Source organism: Cetorhinus maximus, chromosome 6, assembly GCF_964194155.1.
Source record: "Cetorhinus maximus chromosome 6, sCetMax3.hap1.1, whole genome shotgun sequence".
Taxonomy (NCBI): Eukaryota; Metazoa; Chordata; class Chondrichthyes; order Lamniformes; family Cetorhinidae; genus Cetorhinus; species Cetorhinus maximus.
The window spans coordinates 115,546,647-115,564,430 of record NC_135884.1 but is presented as its reverse complement, the minus strand read 5'-3'; the positions used below and the strand labels follow the sequence as shown (position 1 = coordinate 115,564,430).

The 17,784-nt window shown below is 40.1% G+C and overlaps 2 protein-coding genes across 10 annotated transcripts in view; both read right to left on the bottom strand.

Annotated features, from left to right (window-relative positions):
• The window catches only part of neto2a (neuropilin (NRP) and tolloid (TLL)-like 2a), a 58,966-nt gene extending 46,290 nt beyond the window's left edge, over positions 1-12,676 (bottom strand). For 2 of the 8 annotated variants that reach the window (XM_078544334.1, XM_078544337.1), the window contains exons 1-2: positions 8,904-10,137; positions 8,684-8,737 (exon numbers count right to left, since the gene is read on the bottom strand). In XM_078544334.1, coding sequence (XP_078400460.1) covers positions 8,684-8,737; positions 8,904-8,913 — 64 coding nt within the window. In that variant the 5' untranslated portion in view covers positions 8,914-10,137. Of the gene's footprint in view, positions 1-8,683; positions 8,738-8,903; positions 10,138-10,193; positions 10,354-12,041 lie in introns of those variants that run through there. The other 6 variants (XM_078544331.1, XM_078544336.1, XM_078544332.1 and 3 more) reach the window with 5 other exon arrangements.
• Positions 12,677-15,676: 3,000 nt separating this feature from the next.
• itfg1 (integrin alpha FG-GAP repeat containing 1) overlaps positions 15,677-17,784 on the bottom strand; it is a 287,768-nt gene continuing 285,660 nt past the window's right edge. For both annotated transcript variants that reach the window (XM_078544345.1, XM_078544346.1), the window contains one exon: positions 15,677-16,145. In XM_078544345.1, coding sequence (XP_078400471.1) covers positions 16,086-16,145 — 60 coding nt within the window. In that variant the 3' untranslated portion in view covers positions 15,677-16,085. The remainder of the gene's footprint in view (positions 16,146-17,784) is intronic.

Below are 17,784 nucleotides of genomic sequence, written 5' to 3'. Positions count from 1 at the left end.
AAATGCAGCAAAAATACCAGCATTAGTATTAATAGACAAAATAAGCCAGCCTGACAGTCCTGAAGTAAACAAACACAGTTCAGACCCACCAAAATTTCAAATAAGAAAAGGATCATCAGAGAATTTGAAAGTGCATTTATAAAATGTGATTTATAGCAAATGAATAGCTGCGGGATGATTCTAAAAGGCTTGAAAGAAAATTGTATGTTAAAACCCAAATAGCTTATGGTAGGAAAATTTTTGTTTGGAAAGAAATTACTATATAACAATATTGGTATGATTGTATAAAAAGGTAGACTACACAGCACTATGTTCTGGGATGGTTATGTACTGTCCAACTATTAGACAATGTTATCCACAACTGCCTTTAAAGGCAACCACTTCCCTACCCATTTTAAAGACAATGTCTAGTTTGTGTGCATTTCTAAAAAGCTGAAACTCTCAGTAGCAAAGGATCTGCTGATTGAACTTTATGAAACTTGTAATACTGAGTGTATGAATGTGCACTTATGAATATGTCTTACACTTTATAAAGCCCAACTGAGCAGGTGTCTTGGGGGACCCTTTAACCTTGATCAGAATATGTGATTAGCAAAGCTTCCTTGATAAATTATTCAGATCTGAGGTGCAAGTACTCAAGGATGATACCACTTGAACTGATTGAAACGTGCTGTTGTAGTCACTAAGGCACTGCAAAGCTGTAATGAACACAGGCATCACATTTTTTTTAAATCTGGAAAGGACAATGAATCTGTTCACTTCTGTTGAAAACTTCCTATTGGCTATTTGGGAATTAATTACATTTCTTTACATTTGGAATCAGAGACATTACAGCACAGGAGGCCGTTCAGCCCATCAAGTCCATGTCAGCTCTCTGTAAAACAGTTCAATAAATTCCATTCCTCCACTCTATCCCTGTAGCCCTGCAAGTTAATTTTCCTCAAGTGCCCATCCAATTTCCTTTTGAAATCATTCACTATCTCCACTTGAAGGCAGCGAGTTCCAGGTGTCATGCCCAGTAAAAGGCATGTCATATTCACAACTTAAACATGGACTGTGCTGATATGGAAGCTTCTGGAATTGCCTTTATTTATTATAAAAAATGGACATTGATGAACTGTTAAGATGGCTGCCAAGGAGGGGGGGGCGTTCGGTGGTGGTGGTGGTGGTCAAGAGACCATTGCAATTTCAACCCAAACCATCAAGCTTCTGGAAAGTGGAAAGTTCTGAATTGAAGCATTCTGGGGGGGGGTCTCCATCTTTAATGGACATGCCTAGACCACACGCCTGCCATTGTTTAAAGCTTACTCAAAAACACAGCGTCAATGAATCCCTAGATTCTATGTCTCCAAGTTTGCAATGTAACAAAGGGAAGCTGAGGAGACCAGTTAACTAAGGGTTAAGTGTTAAAGATCAACATCTACCTTCTATCGCATATCAATGGCCATTGACCATGTGACTGAAGCTGATTCTCTGATAAAGAAATCCGTTTCATCCCAAAACTCAGAACAGATCTAGAACAGTCTGCAGAATAACACCAACAAGACCATAGCTGCAAAGAAAGGCTGTGTCACCTCTGGCTTTTAAGAACTGAGAGTTTTAAAAAAGCCCCCCAACCTGATTCCGAAGCTCCGAGTTCACCTGTAAAGAAATTGGATGCCTCATACAACAGCCACAAGTGCCTGACTTCATGACTTCCTGAACAATCTCCCCTTCGACGTAATCCTGATATCTGGACCCCAGCCATCTGAACTTACCTGGACTGCAATGCAAGAATGGGAAAAGCTCCCTTCTCCACCAGATTCTCAAAGACACATGAATTGTTACTTTTTTTGGTTTAATACTTGTAGATGTGCACTACCCTCTTTAACTGTATTTTTTGAGTGTTGGGTATGACTGACATAGCATAGATCTTTTGGGGTAAGTGTGTGAATAAATAATCCCCTTTGTTTAAACCCACAAAAGTCTGCCTCTGGTACTTTTTAAATTGATCACACATTAGTGAGGGTTTAGAAACACACACATCTACCTTTTCAAAAAATAAACCACAATGATTATGGACAGAAGGGAAGGAAATGGGGGATTTCAGTTTATCTCTCCTCCCCTGTCTGTAACACAGGTCTGTAAAATGCTGCGTAAAATAATTCTTCCTCACATCCCTGCTGTATCTCTTGCCCAAAATCTTAAATCTGTGTCACCTAGTCTTTGTATCATCAGCTAATGAGATCAGCTTTTCGTTGTCTGCCGTATCTAAATCTGTCACCATCTTGTACCCCCCAGTTTGAGAATAACCCTAGCTTCCTCCAACCCAAACTTACAGCTAAAATCCCTAATTCCTGAACAATTCTGGTAAATCTCTGCACCCTCTCATGGGCCCTCACATCCTTCCTGAAGTGTGGTGACCTGAACTGGATGCAATACTTTAGTTGTGGTCTAACCAGAGCTTTATAAAGATTCAGCATAACTTCCCTCCTTTAATACTCAACACTTCTATTTATGAAGCAAAGATCCCACATGCTTCGCTAACTGCTCTCTCAATATGCTGTGCTACCTTCAAAGACCTTTGCATATGAACCCACATGTCATTCTGTCCTGGTACAATCTAGAACTGTGCAAATAAGTCTTAATACTTAATACTTATGCCAAAGTGCATCATCTCACAATTCTATGTATTAAATCCCATCTACCACTTGTCAGCTCATTCTGCTAGCCTATCTATACCTGTTGTAAAAATAAAAAATACTAGAAATACCCAGCAGGTAAGGCAGCATCTGTGGAGATAAACAGGGTTAACATTTCAGGTCAATGACCTTTCAGCAGAACTTCCTTGTTAAACAACCTTCCATGTCGGTATCTCAGACAGAAGTGAATTTTATGACTCTTAACAAAATGTTTTGAAGCACATTCCAAATAAGAGCATAAGAACATAAGAAATAGGAGCAGGAGCAAGCCTGCCCCGCCATTCAATAAGATCATGGCTGATCTGCCCCAGGCCTCAAATCCTCTTTCATGCCAGCTCCTCATAGCCCTCAACTCCCCGATATTTCAAAAAATTTATCTACCTCCTCTTTAAATTATTTTAGTGATCTAGCCTCCACAACTCCCTGGGGTAGTGAATTCCTCACTATCCTCTGAGAGAAGAAATTCCTTTGCATCTCAGTTTTAAATGAGTGCCCCCTTATTTTGTAACTATGTCCCCTAATTTGAGATATCCCCACTAGTGGAAACATTATCTTAATATCTACCCTGTCAAGCCCCCTCACAATCTTGTACGTTTCAATAAGATCATCTCTCATTCTTCTAAACTCCACTGAATAAAGGTTTAACCTGTTTATCCATTCTTGGTAAGTCAAACCCTTCATCCCAGGAATCAGCCTAGCGAATCTCTTTTGAACTGCCTCCAAAGCCACTATATCCTTTCCTAAATATGGGGACCAAAACTGTACACAGTGCAGCAGGTGCAGCCTCACCAACACCCTGTACAGTTTTAACAAAACTTCCCTGTTTTTAAGCTCCAACCCCCTAGCAATACAGGCCAAAATTCCATTTGCCTTCTTAATTTCTTGCTGCACCTGCATGCTAACCTTTTGTGTTTCTTGCACAAGAATGCCCAGATCCTTCTGTACTGCACTTTTTTGGAGTGTCTCTCCATTTAAATAATAGCCTGCCTTTTGATTTTTCTGACCAAAGTTCATGACCTCACACTTTCCTACATTAAACTCCATCTGCCAAGTTTTTGCCCACTCACTCAACCTGTCTATATCACCTTGCAGAATCCTAAGAGTCCTTATTTCATCATCAGAACATGCCCTCCCACCTATTTTTGTATCGTCAGCAAGTATGGATATATTACACTCTGCCCCCTCTTCCAAGTCATTACTATAGATAGTAAATAATTGAGGCCCTAGGACTGATCCTTGTGGTACTCCACTAGTTACGTCTTTTCAACCTGAAAAAGACCCATTAATCCCAACTCTCTGTCTTCTGTGCGTTAACCAATCCTCAATCCATGCTAATACATTATCCCTTAGTACTGTGATCTCCTATCTTGTGCAATAACCTTTTATGTGGCACCTTATCGAATGCCTTCTCCAAATCCAAATACGCCACATCTCCTGGTTCCCCTCTATCAACTCTGCTCATTATATCCTCAAAGAATTCTGGCAAATTTGTCAAACATGATTTCCCTTTCACAAAACCATCTTGACTCTGTTTGATTGCGTTAAGCTTTTCTAAATGTCCTGCTATTTCTTCCTTAATAATGGACTCTAGCATTTTCCTAATGACAGATGTTAGACTGACTGGCCTATAGGTTCCTGCTTTTTGTCTCCCTCTCTTCTTGAACAGGGCGTCACATTAGTGGTTTTCCAATCCACTGTGACCCTCCTGGAATCCAGTGAGTTTTGGAATATTTCAATCAATGCCTCCACTATCTCTGCAGCCTCTTCCTTTAAAACCCTTGGATGCAGGCCATCAGGTCCTGGTGACTTGTCTGCATTTAGTCTCATTAGTTTGTCAAATACTTTCACCCTCATGACAGAGAGTATTACAAGGTCTTCCCTCCCATTAGCTCCTTGCTTATCTGATATTTTTGGAATGTCTACAGTGTCCTCCACTGTGAAGACCGATGTAAAATATTGGTTTCAATTAGGTGCCATTTCCCTGTTCCCTGTTATCAATTCTCCAGTTGCATCCTTCAAGGGTCCCACACTCACTTTAGCTACTCTTTTTTCTTTTTATATACCTGTAGAAGCTCCTGTTTGTTTTTTTATTTCTTGCCAGTTTACTTTCATAATCAATTTTCTCCCTTTTTATTAGCTTGTTAGTCATCCGCTGCTCTCATCCAATCCTCTGGTCTACCATTAGTTTTTTGCTGCTGTGTATGCCTTAGTTTTTGATTGGATACTCTCCTTGATCACCATTCTTAACCACAGGTGGTTTATCATTCTCATCGAGTCCTTCTTTTTGACTGGGATAAATTTTTGCTAAGCGTTATGAAATATCTACTTAAATATCTGCCACTGCTCATCCACTGACCTTCCCCTTAGTCTATTTTCCCAGCCCACTTTAGACAACTTTTTCTTCATACCTCTTTAATTGCCCTTATTTAAGTTGAGGTTTGAGATCAGAGTTGCTTGCCTCAAACTGAATTTCAAATTCTACCATGCTGTAATTGCTACCCCCTAGAGGATCCTTAACAACAAGATCTCTTCCTAATCCTACCTCATTACACATTACCAGATCTAAAATAGCCTGTTCCTGGGTAGGTTCTACAACGTATTGCTCTAACAAACAGTCCCTGATGCACTCTACAAATTCGTCTTCCATGTGACCCCTGCCAATCTAATTTGTCCAGTCAATATGCAGATTAAAATCACCCATGACAATCGAGGCCCTTCCTACCATGCTCCATTATTTCCTGATTTATACTTTGTCCGACAGTGAGGCAACTCTTTGGGGGCCTACAGACAACTCCCACCCATGACTTCTTCCCCTTGCTATTCCTTATTTCCACCCAAACTGATTCCACATCACAACCTATCGCACCTATATCAATACTAACCACTGTACTGATACCTTCCTTTATTAACAAAGCTACCCCACCTCCTTTTCCTTTTTGCCTATTTTTCCAGAATATCAAATATCCTTGAATATTGAGTTCCCAGTCTTGGTGACCCTGCAACCACGTCTCTGTCATAGCATCAAGTCATATCCATTTATTTCTATTTGTGCCGTCAACTCATCTATCTTGTTACAAATGCTGCATGCATTCAGATAAAGAGCCTTGAGCTTCGACATTTTACCATTATTATTAATTCTGGTTCTAATTTCTGCTGCACCCTTCTGCTTGTATTTTCTGCTCCTTCCTGTCACACTTTGATTATCATTCACCTCTTCACTACCCTGTACCTCTGCTGTCTCATTTCTTTTTAATTTTTAAACTTCCCTACAATTAAACCCACCCCCCTACCCCCCCCAACAGGAAAAGTTCCATCTACTGCCACACCTTCATGACCTTCTTCCTCTCTATTGGAAAATAGGATCTGTTCCACAGGACATGCATGCTGCAAGAATCATCACATTATACATCAACAAAAGTGGCAGAGGAGATTGCAACAATTATGGCAGCATCTAACTCCTCAGCATCACAGGAAAGGCCTTCGCTAGGGTCATACTTAAAAGACTCCAGTACTCACAGACTGAGTGCATTCAGAAGCACAGTCCAGTCTCTGTGTTGACAGATCTACAGTGCACATGGTATTCTCCAATGGCTAGCTACATTAGAAGTATAGGGAACCAGATAAAACTCTTTACCTTACTTTTGTAGATTTCACTAAGGCATTCAACGTCATCAGCAGTGAATGACTCAACAAGATTTTGGGGAAAATTTGCTGTCCACCAAAGCTCCTCACCTTTTTCCCAATTATGGCCAATTAATGGCCACTTAAGGGCTGCTTCCCGCCTGGCATCAATTTTGAGGTGTGGGCCTCAGGTGGAAAAGCTGGGTCACTTCCCTTATGGGCCCCTTTCCTGATATGGTGCCCTTCCCTCAGTGCTTCCTCCTCCTCTGGGCTCTTCATTAAGAACTCACCCAAGTCTCCATCCCCAACCATAGGGTGGGAAACCTTGCCACCCATTAAATTATGTCCATGGATTGTCTTTCCCATTCTTCTAACTTGTTCTCCTGACTATAAGTGTCAAGAAAACCATAGTCATGGAATAGGGTGTTACATCTTCACCCTTGATCACACTAAATAACACCCCACTGGAAGTGGTTCGCAAATTCTGCTACCTTGGATCCATGGTGATACTCTTGTCTCTTGATGCAGAACTCTATGCACATGGGGAAAACAGCTGCTACCTTTGGCTGACTCACAATATGTGCATGGAATAACATCAGGCTGATTCTTAGGATCAAGATGCTGGTTTATGAAGCCTGTGTTCTCAGCTCCTTGCTGTATGGTTGTGAAGCACAAACAACTTACAGCTATCGAGAAACGAAGTGCAACAACTTCCATCTTTGCTGTTTGTGCCAGAGTCTGGGCATATCATGGAAAGACAAAACCATGAATGCTGCATTCCTCTCAAAAGCAAAGCTCCTAAGTATGTTGGTGCTTATCAAGAGGCGATTAGGCTGGCTCGGGCTGTTTTTCATACCGTTACATACCCAAGGATTTCCTGTACAGTGAGGTAGCTGGAGCCAGACGGCCACTAGGATGCTCAAACTTCTGCTTCAAGGATACTTGCGTACATGACATGAAGACCCTAAACATTGATTCTTGCACCTGAGAAGCACTAGCTGACCACACCTGTGAGCTGGTGAGCACCACCATGAGGATCAGTGGCTACAGCAGCTTGACAACAGACACCAACATTGAAAACAACAACAACCCTCAATCGTATCTGATAACCATTTCACATGTGACACTTGTGGCAGAGCTTGCCTCCCACGAACTGGTCTCTTTAGCCATCAGCAAAGTGCTCCATATGAAGCTACCCGGACTTGATTTGTTGCATGTCCATCATTGAAAGAGGCTGACGAGGACGCTGCTATATGGCTTTATTTTAAAAGAACTGGAATCCTTTAAGCTCTTTTTAAATTGAAAACTGGAAATAATTTATTGCCTCTTGTTTTAAAGAAAACCCCGGGGAGTAGAAACCAGGCGAGATTTTTGGTTTAGTTGTCCTCGTAGCAGGGACTATTTTTTTTACTATGAGAAAACGTTTTATTTTAATTACATATGGGAGAGTCCAATATAATTTTGCCTGCATCGGGTGCAATTCTCCTCTTTGCTTTGATAGGATTTTCTAAAGTAGGAGTAAAGTTATTTTTCTTTAATTTAAACATTTATCAAAGAATATTGTCAAAGAATCTCTTCTGGCAATGAGAGGGTCCCGTCCGCAGTTCATTTTTGAGGAAATTTAGGCAGATCTAATTGGCTTTTTCATTTTTCAACTTAAGCAATTGAAAATCGATAACCCTGAATGGAGAACAATTCACTAACACAAAACCAATCTCCACCTCACGTCATACAGCAACAGTTCTGCAACTGTTCGACTTCATAACAGATCAGGCACACCAGGTCTGGTCATCTGAGCGCCGGAGGGCAGCCCAGGAAGGTCCGACCCAATTTAACCTCAAGCGTGAAGCCCCTTGCCACATAGACAGAAATGTCTAAATCTGGTTCTGACAGTATGCAGCTAAAACATAGCCCTAAGTGGCTAGTGAACAGTTGGACGTGAATGGTTAGTGGCTCATACACTAATAATACACTAGTGAGTAGCTATTGTGCTCTCTGCCAGCCACCAATACGCAATTATTTAACAGCTGCAACCTAAGTATATTGCTTTGGTCCCCTTTCTGAATCTTTTGGGAGGAGGATCTTCGGGACCAGTCGCTGGATCAGTCGGTGGCCATTAACATAATCGCCCGTGAGATAGGAGATCGAAACAAACTGGGCTCTAACGCTGTTGGAGTGGTGATATATCACAGGCTGCTCCAGCCAATGCATTGTATTATCCCACTAATGCTACAATTGAGGAGCAGTACATTTTACATTTGCAATGTACATGGTAGCTGAAATACAACATCTTGTTTTGTTTTACAAATTAATGCCTAGGATTCCTAGAAACATTCAATACAACCAACTGAACTGGTAGCAGTAAAAACATGCAAACACACCTTGTGCCTTTTGTATAGACGCGATCCCTCCAGTGAGAACAATGATCGACCAGACTGGAAAAGAAAATGGGGTTTCAGCGTCTGGGTGTTAAGCAACATTGCTGCTCGATGATCGAATAGAATCATATAAAATTGGGTCGAATTCTACAGAGATTAGGAATGTAAATAATTAAAAACTAATAACATTTTATTTATGAAGATCCAAGATAAATATATATACGTACATACATGTACACAACACGAGAAGATATTCCCTCATAATTGATCTTAATCGAGCGGGAAATCCAACATACAAGATTTGTTTTCGAGATAAGTGATAAAGTCCATCTTCATATCTCGCGAATAAGCGGGTTTACTGGGGACTATATTTAGGGGAAGTCGCTCCTCAAGAGTCCAGGTCTCGCTGTCGCCAGGGATGTTCTCTGCATTCTCCCTGCAATCGTGATGTCCTGTTGGGAAAGGCACTAACCTCGGGCTACTTTTACAATATTTCCCTAAACTAACTGCACGCATTACACAATTTAGGAAGCCGCACGATTTTAACCAGAAAGTAAATGAGTCAAGTTAGACAGCACAAGCTTTGACACATCTCTTGATCGAATGGTAGTTTCGCCAGTGAGTTCCTTTCAGAAGTTTAAAATTGTTTTCAGGTTCGGGCAAGTAGGACCACCTCGTCCTCCGAGTTCACCCTGCAATAGGGCGCAATTTTAAGTTACAGAAATGTCTGTACGCCAACTTTTTTAACGAAGAGATTGGCATCGTGGAAAAATAAATGCGGTACAGCGAGGATTTTTAAAACTATGCGGGTATGTATGGAAGTTCCCCAATAACAATTCGGCGGCGTTTTCTGAATAAAGATTCATTAATCTTCTTGGTGTAGCTCGGAGTTTGGTGCGAGTTCTTCGCACTTTACAGAATTCAATGTACCCTGTAGTTAAAGACACTCTAAGAATCCCAAACCTTTGTATTTTGACAGTAAATGCAGGTTAATTTTTATCTGAGCCGGTATCTCAAACCTTATTTCAAAGGATTACGACGTTCCCAAACACTAAACGTGATACTTAATGTTTAAATTTAGTGACTAGAATTTATAAGATTCCTTTCTATCCATGCCCGCAATTTAATAGAGTACAACAGGGCCAGGATTAGTCGCGAGCCTTATGACATCAGAAACCAAAGGAAGTTCAAGCAGCTGGAACTATCTTGCTCCACAAGAAGAGATTAGGGTCCTGAATCCACTCATTGCAATTATTTAAAAGTAACATTTCCTACTGTTGGTGCACTTATATTTGGGTCAATCTCACAGGTATCAAGTGTTACATTGGACACTGCTGAAAATGCCTTCTACGTAGATACATAATCATTGCATATTGAATGACTAACATCAGAAATAACACCATGTGTATATATTATTGAAAGAGATCGTTAAGCTTTTCAAAATAAATTACAACATTTAGCCATATTGCTCCTTGAGACGATGGAACAACTGTGAACTGATAGACCGACGTACCTCTTGCAACTAAATTTGAAGGCTAAGGGGAAGGGCGGGGACAATGTATAATGAACAACACTTTCCTGAAAGCCTGTGTAGGAGAAACTCCTTGGTCCTTCTTATATTCGTTTCCTCATATGCATCAAAAGTTTTCTTGTGTTCCGGTGGAGAGAAAGTACTGAGAGTGCGAGATAGAGACAGATCAGAGTGTGACCTGGTACAAATTTCCCAGCAATGCGGGGCGGGAGATCCTGAGCAAACAGGGAAAACTCATTGCCTTCATACATATTCAGGTTTTATGTGGCAGTGCAGAATCGATGTATAAATCAGCTTTGCAATTAGAAACCAAAGATTGACTGCCTTGTACAAGCGAACACCAAATGTTCGTCTCATTTGTTATTGCAATCGGGGCGCAGGATTTTACGAAATTGTTGTTGAGAGAATTCAGAATCCTTTTCTAAGATCAACTTGATTTTTCAAATTTTGAAGCAACACTTCTTCATAATTTCGGATTAATCTAATTCGTCATTTGGAACAAGAATTTTTTTTTGTTATTGTGCGTGGTCTCCAATTTAGGGCGAATCAGAATGTTCTGGATGTAAATTAGTCAAATCCAACAGATACTTTCTATTAATTCTTTATGCCTTGAAATTGCGAAGGCCATTAAATCGCTTCTTTAATTTTTTTAAAGTGGGCAATTGGATTTGTACGAAAATACATGGGCTTTAACACTAATATTACCATGGTTTCTGTTTGGTGTCAACATCATTCAACAATATTCTCAAATCAACATTTTAACCAAACTAGTAAATGAGATTTTGTAGCGATGTGATGGTCACGGTTAATGACTCTGACCTTTTTAGCGTTTTCGAAATTTTAAAACAAAAAAATAAATCCTACTTTCAGCAATGCGATGTAAGAATGTGAGATCAGGAGGTAAATGTCATTTCATTTGATCTCACGAAATTCTAATTACGTTGTCGACAAACAGATTTGGTCCCGCATGTGTTTGAATGAGCTCGATGACTGGACACTAAGACAAAATCTTTAAGCTTATGTAAAAAATCGGAGAGAAAGCTCCAGGCGAGACCACGCAGGGGGAAGTGAGTGATAGAAGTAGTGGTCTTCAAGGTGCTCGGACAGAAAGAACCCGCAGCACCACGTGCAGCAGTTACTTCAGCACTTTCCGCTAAGCCAGAAATACCGGGAAAGGGGCACTTCTCGACACTCAGTACACGCCCTCGGTATCGTCGACGGGGAAACAAAACATTTCATCCCTATCTCCACGCCAACGGGTATAAGAAGCCGCGGTTTGACTCTATTCTGTTCTCTTTTCACGCGGATTCCCGAGGGTCGAGGTTCGGAGCTCCAGCAGTTCTACAATTAGGCCCAGTAACTGAGACTTTCGCTCCGAGTGAATGAGCAGCTTCGTTTTCTAAACTCCTTCACTTTCTCTGTACTCGACGATGTTCTAACTGTATTAGGGAGGTCGTCTGTTATACACATTCTATGTTTGTGCAAACTTTTTGTGGCTTAAAATGGATTAGAAAACAACAGTGAGACATCTACAGCATGTTTCTGTACAAGAAAACATACTTCCGATCGTTCCAAATACCTGGTCATTTTAAAACACAAGCGTACAAATACAACTGAGAAGAAATATACCAGTCCCAGTTTAAAACGTCATTTTATCCCGTTCGAGAAGTCCTGGTAAAGTCCCTCTTCCATGAAGCCAAAAGCATTTAAAATAAAAAAGGGAAGCATGTTTTCGAGAGCAATTATTTTGGACAATAGGATTTGATGATTTACAAAACCACAGAGCCTTCCTGTAGATGGCGACGTTATTTTATCTTTTATTACACTCACCTTTGAACATGAAGAAAAACCGTCTTTCCAGCACCATTCTCTCGGTTTGGAAGGTGTCTTTTTTTCCCCCGAGCACCTCTTCTGATGTATTGTGAGCAAAGTCTGCAATGCTGACCGTATACAGACAGGTAAAGAGCACTTCCGATTGGTTATCAAGTGAAACAAAGAATCCACGCTGTTCGAATCAAGCGAATTAGCCTTGCATTCGGTAGCTTTGCTCCCCAATACCTACCTACATTCTCTACATATCAGGTCATAATCCAATTTTCTGATATTCTAATTCTGCTCAAAACGCAAGCCATGCCTTCACCAGAGATCCGCTTGTTGGAAGACAAACTTTCCGCGTTGGGTTAATTCCATCCTTTCATCAGATCCATCCCCTGGGCATTTCCTCCACAAAGACCTTGTTGGCCGCCCCCCCCCCCCCCCAAGAATGTTCAGTGACGGTAGATCTTTTTAAAACGACTTTTCAATTGTCAAACATGGGATAGAAACTGTAGGAGAATCGTAGTTTCAAAGCTGCCTAAATCCGTCAGTGTGCAAAGCGGGCAGGAAGGGACTGTCGCTCTTGAGGAGCAGCAAAAACCACTCCAGTACTGTATAGCGAATGAATGAAGCTCACTTTCAGATCTACGTGCTGTGCTTCAACGAACAGCTTATACGCATGCACCCACTCCACATAACACACCAAGCTGCAGCCTGCTGTTTCCAATTCCACACACACACCTTCAGGCACAGCGGCAGTGACCAAAGGCTCATCATTAACGAAGCCTTTCTTAAAAAAAAAATAAGTTCCCCATTGCTTAAGATGATGAATATATACAACATAATTTTAAATATCGTGAAGATTTTAAACTCTTAACATCATTTGGTAGTTATCGTAGAACAGGTAAACGAAAGAGAATTTTAGATACACCCCATGGGTTTTTTTTCGACAGAGTGGGTTTATATCATGTTGGGTCTCTTTAAATAACTGTTCTCAGAACATACACAACATAAAACCTTACTGCTAAGGAAAGCGATTCTTGAAAAACGCAAGCTGCCAGCTTTTCATTTACCGTTAAATGTTTATATAACATTTTGGATTGTGGCGATAAAAAGCAAAACCTCTTCAGTTTTTCAAAATATTAGGAATTTAGGACAATGTAATGCTATTGACAGTAATGTCTACCAATCTGAATAAATCAGTTATGTGAAAACACGGCAGACGAGACTAGTTTCCAATTATACGGGTCTCTCTATCCTAATTTATAGTTTTATTGCATCTGATAATCTACACTCAGTCTAAACAAAGAGAAACTGTTCCCTTCAACAAGGATGTATAAGATGACCAGAGATCCATAGGTTTTGTGAGAAACCATTGGTTAAAAAAAAGACTGGTCAGAGTCGCAAAAGCAACGAAGAATGGATTTATCTCCAAGCAACATTGAGATGAACCAAGAAAAGTATTCTTCATAAGAGAAATGAAAATAGAACCTGCTTACCGAAAGAACAGTTTCCGAGTTCTAATTTGTGCTATAAGTTTTGATGCATGACAGGACCACCAACACAATATCCAGCAACCACTATTCAGAAAGCATCTTTAACGTAGTAAAACGGCCCAATAGACTTTACAGGAGTGTTATCAGACAGCTCAGAAACTTGGTGTTTTGTGGCAAGTTACTCACCCCTCCTGACTCCCCAATACCTGTCCACCAACTACAAGGCAGAAGTCAGGAGTGTGATGGAATACTCTCCATTGCTTGGACGAGTGCAGCTCCCACAACACTGGAAGTTCAACACCATCCAAGACAAAACAGCCCACTTGATTGTTTAAGGTGGTAGATGGGGTGCCAGTTACACTCTCCACCATTGGTGCACTATGGCTGCAATGTGCACCTTCTACTAGATGCACTGCTGCAACAACTTCCCAAAGCTTCATCAATAGCGCCTCCACTACTTAAAAAAAGGGCGTCAGCGATGTGGGAACACTGCCACTGCAAGTTCCCCTCCAATTCATACCATTCTGACTTGGAAATAGATCACTATTCCTTCATCGTTGCAGTGTCAAAATCCTGGATCATCCTCCCTAACAACACTGGATCGTCCTACCCACAGGCCTTTGAAGCAGATATTACTTAAAATTTTGGATAACTCAATTCAAATGAACCGTAGCTCCAGCATCTACTTTGCATGAAACAAAGGTTTCTGTTTCTTTACTTGACAGTAGAAAGCAGAGGTGGGAATACATTGTCTTAGCTTATCTGGCAGATTCAATTTACGAATATATGGAGGAGAAATTCCTCTTACCAAAAAGTCTAATTGAGTAACAAAAGGGATTTCAAGTCAACTTTCAGTAAAATTATTATGAGTGTTACAAACGGGATGGGAGGAGTGCACAGCTTATCTAGCCCCACTACTCCACAGGTCACACCATTAATGTAAATGCTTAATTTGCTTACCAAAATGGCTAGTTGTTAACCTTCACTACAGTTAGACCCAGAACAAGAGGCTTTAACCAGGCTTCTTTCAATGAACTCACAATAATTGGTTTCACAACTTTTTAAAAACAAGCTGCAAGAACACAATTTGTAATCTGGGAATGTAACTATGTATACCTTTTAAAATTCCCCAGCGTGCACACAAAGAAAAAAAAACAGGGTCTCTGCAAAGATGAGCAGTTGAAGAAAAAACTTCATAAAAAAGATAAGGTTCACAGGGTTTTGACACTGTTTATCTGGTTCTTCGTGAGAGGACGTGTCACTAGTCCCAGTAGATGTCTGGATGTTCTCACCAATGGAGCTTCAATGTGGAGGAAAATAGAGCAGGATCAATCCTTCTCATTTCAGCCTCGAGTTTCCAAATATAGACCAGTTCTGCTGAGATGAGGATTCCTAGCTGGATACTGATTACCACACTGCATTTAAAGGAAGGCAAGGAGAGCGCAAGTGGAGCAGCTTTTCCCCTTCTTAGTTCATTCCCAGCTGAGTTCAAACAACAAGTCTAAACATAAAGCTCCTCCTTCAGGTGATTTCCAGTAAATCACCAGGCCTTTGCCTTTAAAGCAGTTCTTTTTTCCATCAATTGAAGCGATTGCAGTTCAAACAAGCAAACAGCTCTCCCCCCTCAAGGGCCATACTGGTTAGGTGATTTCTTGGAAAAGGTATGCTTGCTCCAGTCCAAGATGAACTTATGATCTTTTTTTAAAAAAAAATCCAGGTCAGCTCCAAGTGTCCAAATAATGCAAAGTCCTTCCAAACTTTAAAAGAAAATATAGTTCTTGTAGATATGGTTCTAACATGAAGAAGCATTTATCTCCATTGCATACTTTGTTTAAGCAGGTCAACACCCTTCAATTATTAGAATATATTTTCAAAGAAAGTATTAAGACATCCTAAAACCTAATACATTAGCCATGTTTATCAGTCAAGTCATTCTATTATCCATGTACTGCTATAAGTAACATTCTTGGCAATCCAGCTGCATGTTTAAGTTATGCGCCTGCCTCTTAGATGAACTAGCTTGCTCTGTAAGGATTTAAATATTGGAATTCCACAGACATTAGTCTCATCAGTGGACATCAGTCTAAGTACTGCCTCACAGCTAAAACAATAAAATCATATAGTAGTACATAAGGCAGAATTTGAAACAGACTGTTTAGTTTTAAATCATCAAAAGTTTAATACACCACGGTATGGTTCATTTTTACCTACCAGAAATACTAAGTACATCCTTCCACAGAGACCATTTATTTTAATTAGGCTTTTGAGGCTGATGAGCCACATTAATAACTTCAGAAAGCTTCACCATGTTCAGAGAATATACATTTGGAAACACATGCAGTAACACAATGAAATACATAATTTATCTTTCAATGATTCTTAACTCCTCAAAATATACAGCTTGAGTTATTTGCAACCACTGCCTAGAAACCATAAATTGGATTTTTTTTAAATCCAGGAAGCAGTTAGATTATGTACAATTCAACATTAAACATTCATCTTTTGCTAGGAGTAATATTTTAGATCTAACACTTAGCATTTGTCTCTTAGAAACCATTGCATTTCACATGGCATCAAAATGAAATCTGTGTGCTTCCTGGCGCTTCTCCCGGTCATCTGCTTTCTGAAATAAAAGTAAAAAGTCATTAGGAACAAATATATCTATATTATTTAGAGAGCAGCATGACATGAGCAGAATGTTCTGGCCCAAATTACTCTTTAAAAAAAACCTTAGCTTGAACTTTGTAAATATTTAACCAGGTGGAAAACTTGCTTTTAAACAAATACCATTTAGTCAGTAAAGAATAAGAATAATATATTAATTATATGAAAGGAGGAACATTTTTAGGTTTTTTGTGACGTCTCTATCATCCATATTAAGTTAAACAAAGGCCTATATTTGCATCAGTCCCTTGGCATAGTATTTTCAATTCAAAAAGAAGTCCAAGCTAATTCACTCATTACATTCATTCTCTCTACCTTCCCTTGTGTTCAAATTTAGGGGTGTCAGTATACTGCACTCCCAAATCAGACACAATTGTAGAATAAGGCACCCCGATCACTGCAACAATGCACCTTAACTCTAACATTACAACGTGTTTGTGTAGATTTTTCCATTTCTGACCATTTTGGGATCTTAAAGTGAAATTGCTAATCCAATGCCACTCAGCTGAATAATAGGTAGTTTAGCACTATGGCTTCACATCTGTTAGGAACTGGATGTTCAAGCTAATTTCATCTAAGACAACTAAGGTTGTCAGGAAAAATTATTATCCCACTATTACACTGTGCTAGGTTCAAACCTAGGTTCGAGGGGTGAAAAGAAAGCCTGGTACATTTTACATGTTGATGCTGAAGCTATAAGTCTGCGGAAAGCTTTGTGTTCAATACAAGTATGTCCTGGTAATAAGAAATAGTGCAATTCCCACAAAACTACAGCATTCAATGATTCAGCTATGGGTCTGCTCTTTCAAGAAGTGGACCAAAGGAATGATGCCCTGTTTGATAGTGAAGTGCACGCCTTTTCCAAAAAAGAACCATCCAGGCTAGGCAAGGGGAGATGGTTCAAAGGGGGCGCAGGTGAGGAAGACATTTGCTTGACTTCCAAATTTCTTAAGTAAAACTGCCCAGCATTTGCATTTAAAACGTAGGTGGGCAGAGTATACATTTCATAAAGAATTTCCTATGGACCTGTCACATCTTGACTGAGACCACAGGCAAAGTCCTCAGACAATCCTAGAGCACTTCCTAGCTTCACATGAATCCGCACAACCTTATAGGTTCAGCTTCAAACTAGAACTATAGTTGCATTTACATCGGTAAAGGTGAATCAACAAAGCAAACTTCCAATAAAATCTATCAAGTGTCATTGTAGCTATTTCTCAAACTTCCAATACCTAAAAACTATTGGAAAAACAAAGCAATACACAATACGCAGCAGAAAATTCACACAGCAGGAAGGCTTAGGAACATCCTTCCCTTAAGTGCATTTGAGGAGGCCAAAGTGGAAATCCTGGACCTTGAGATTATACAGGGAGTGGAGCAGACCTAAAACCAAGGCCTCCTCCATGTTCAGCATTGGTACTATCCTTTTGTTCTTTTTCTCTCTACCCATTAATTCTCACAGACATATACTCAAGCATAATACCATGACATGAGGCATATCACGCAAGTAGTATTTCAAGAGGTACTTTGCAGCTAGTATCCTAAGATATATTCCTCTTCAATCTTTATTCAAGTCTCTCAAGAACCATTAAGAGCTT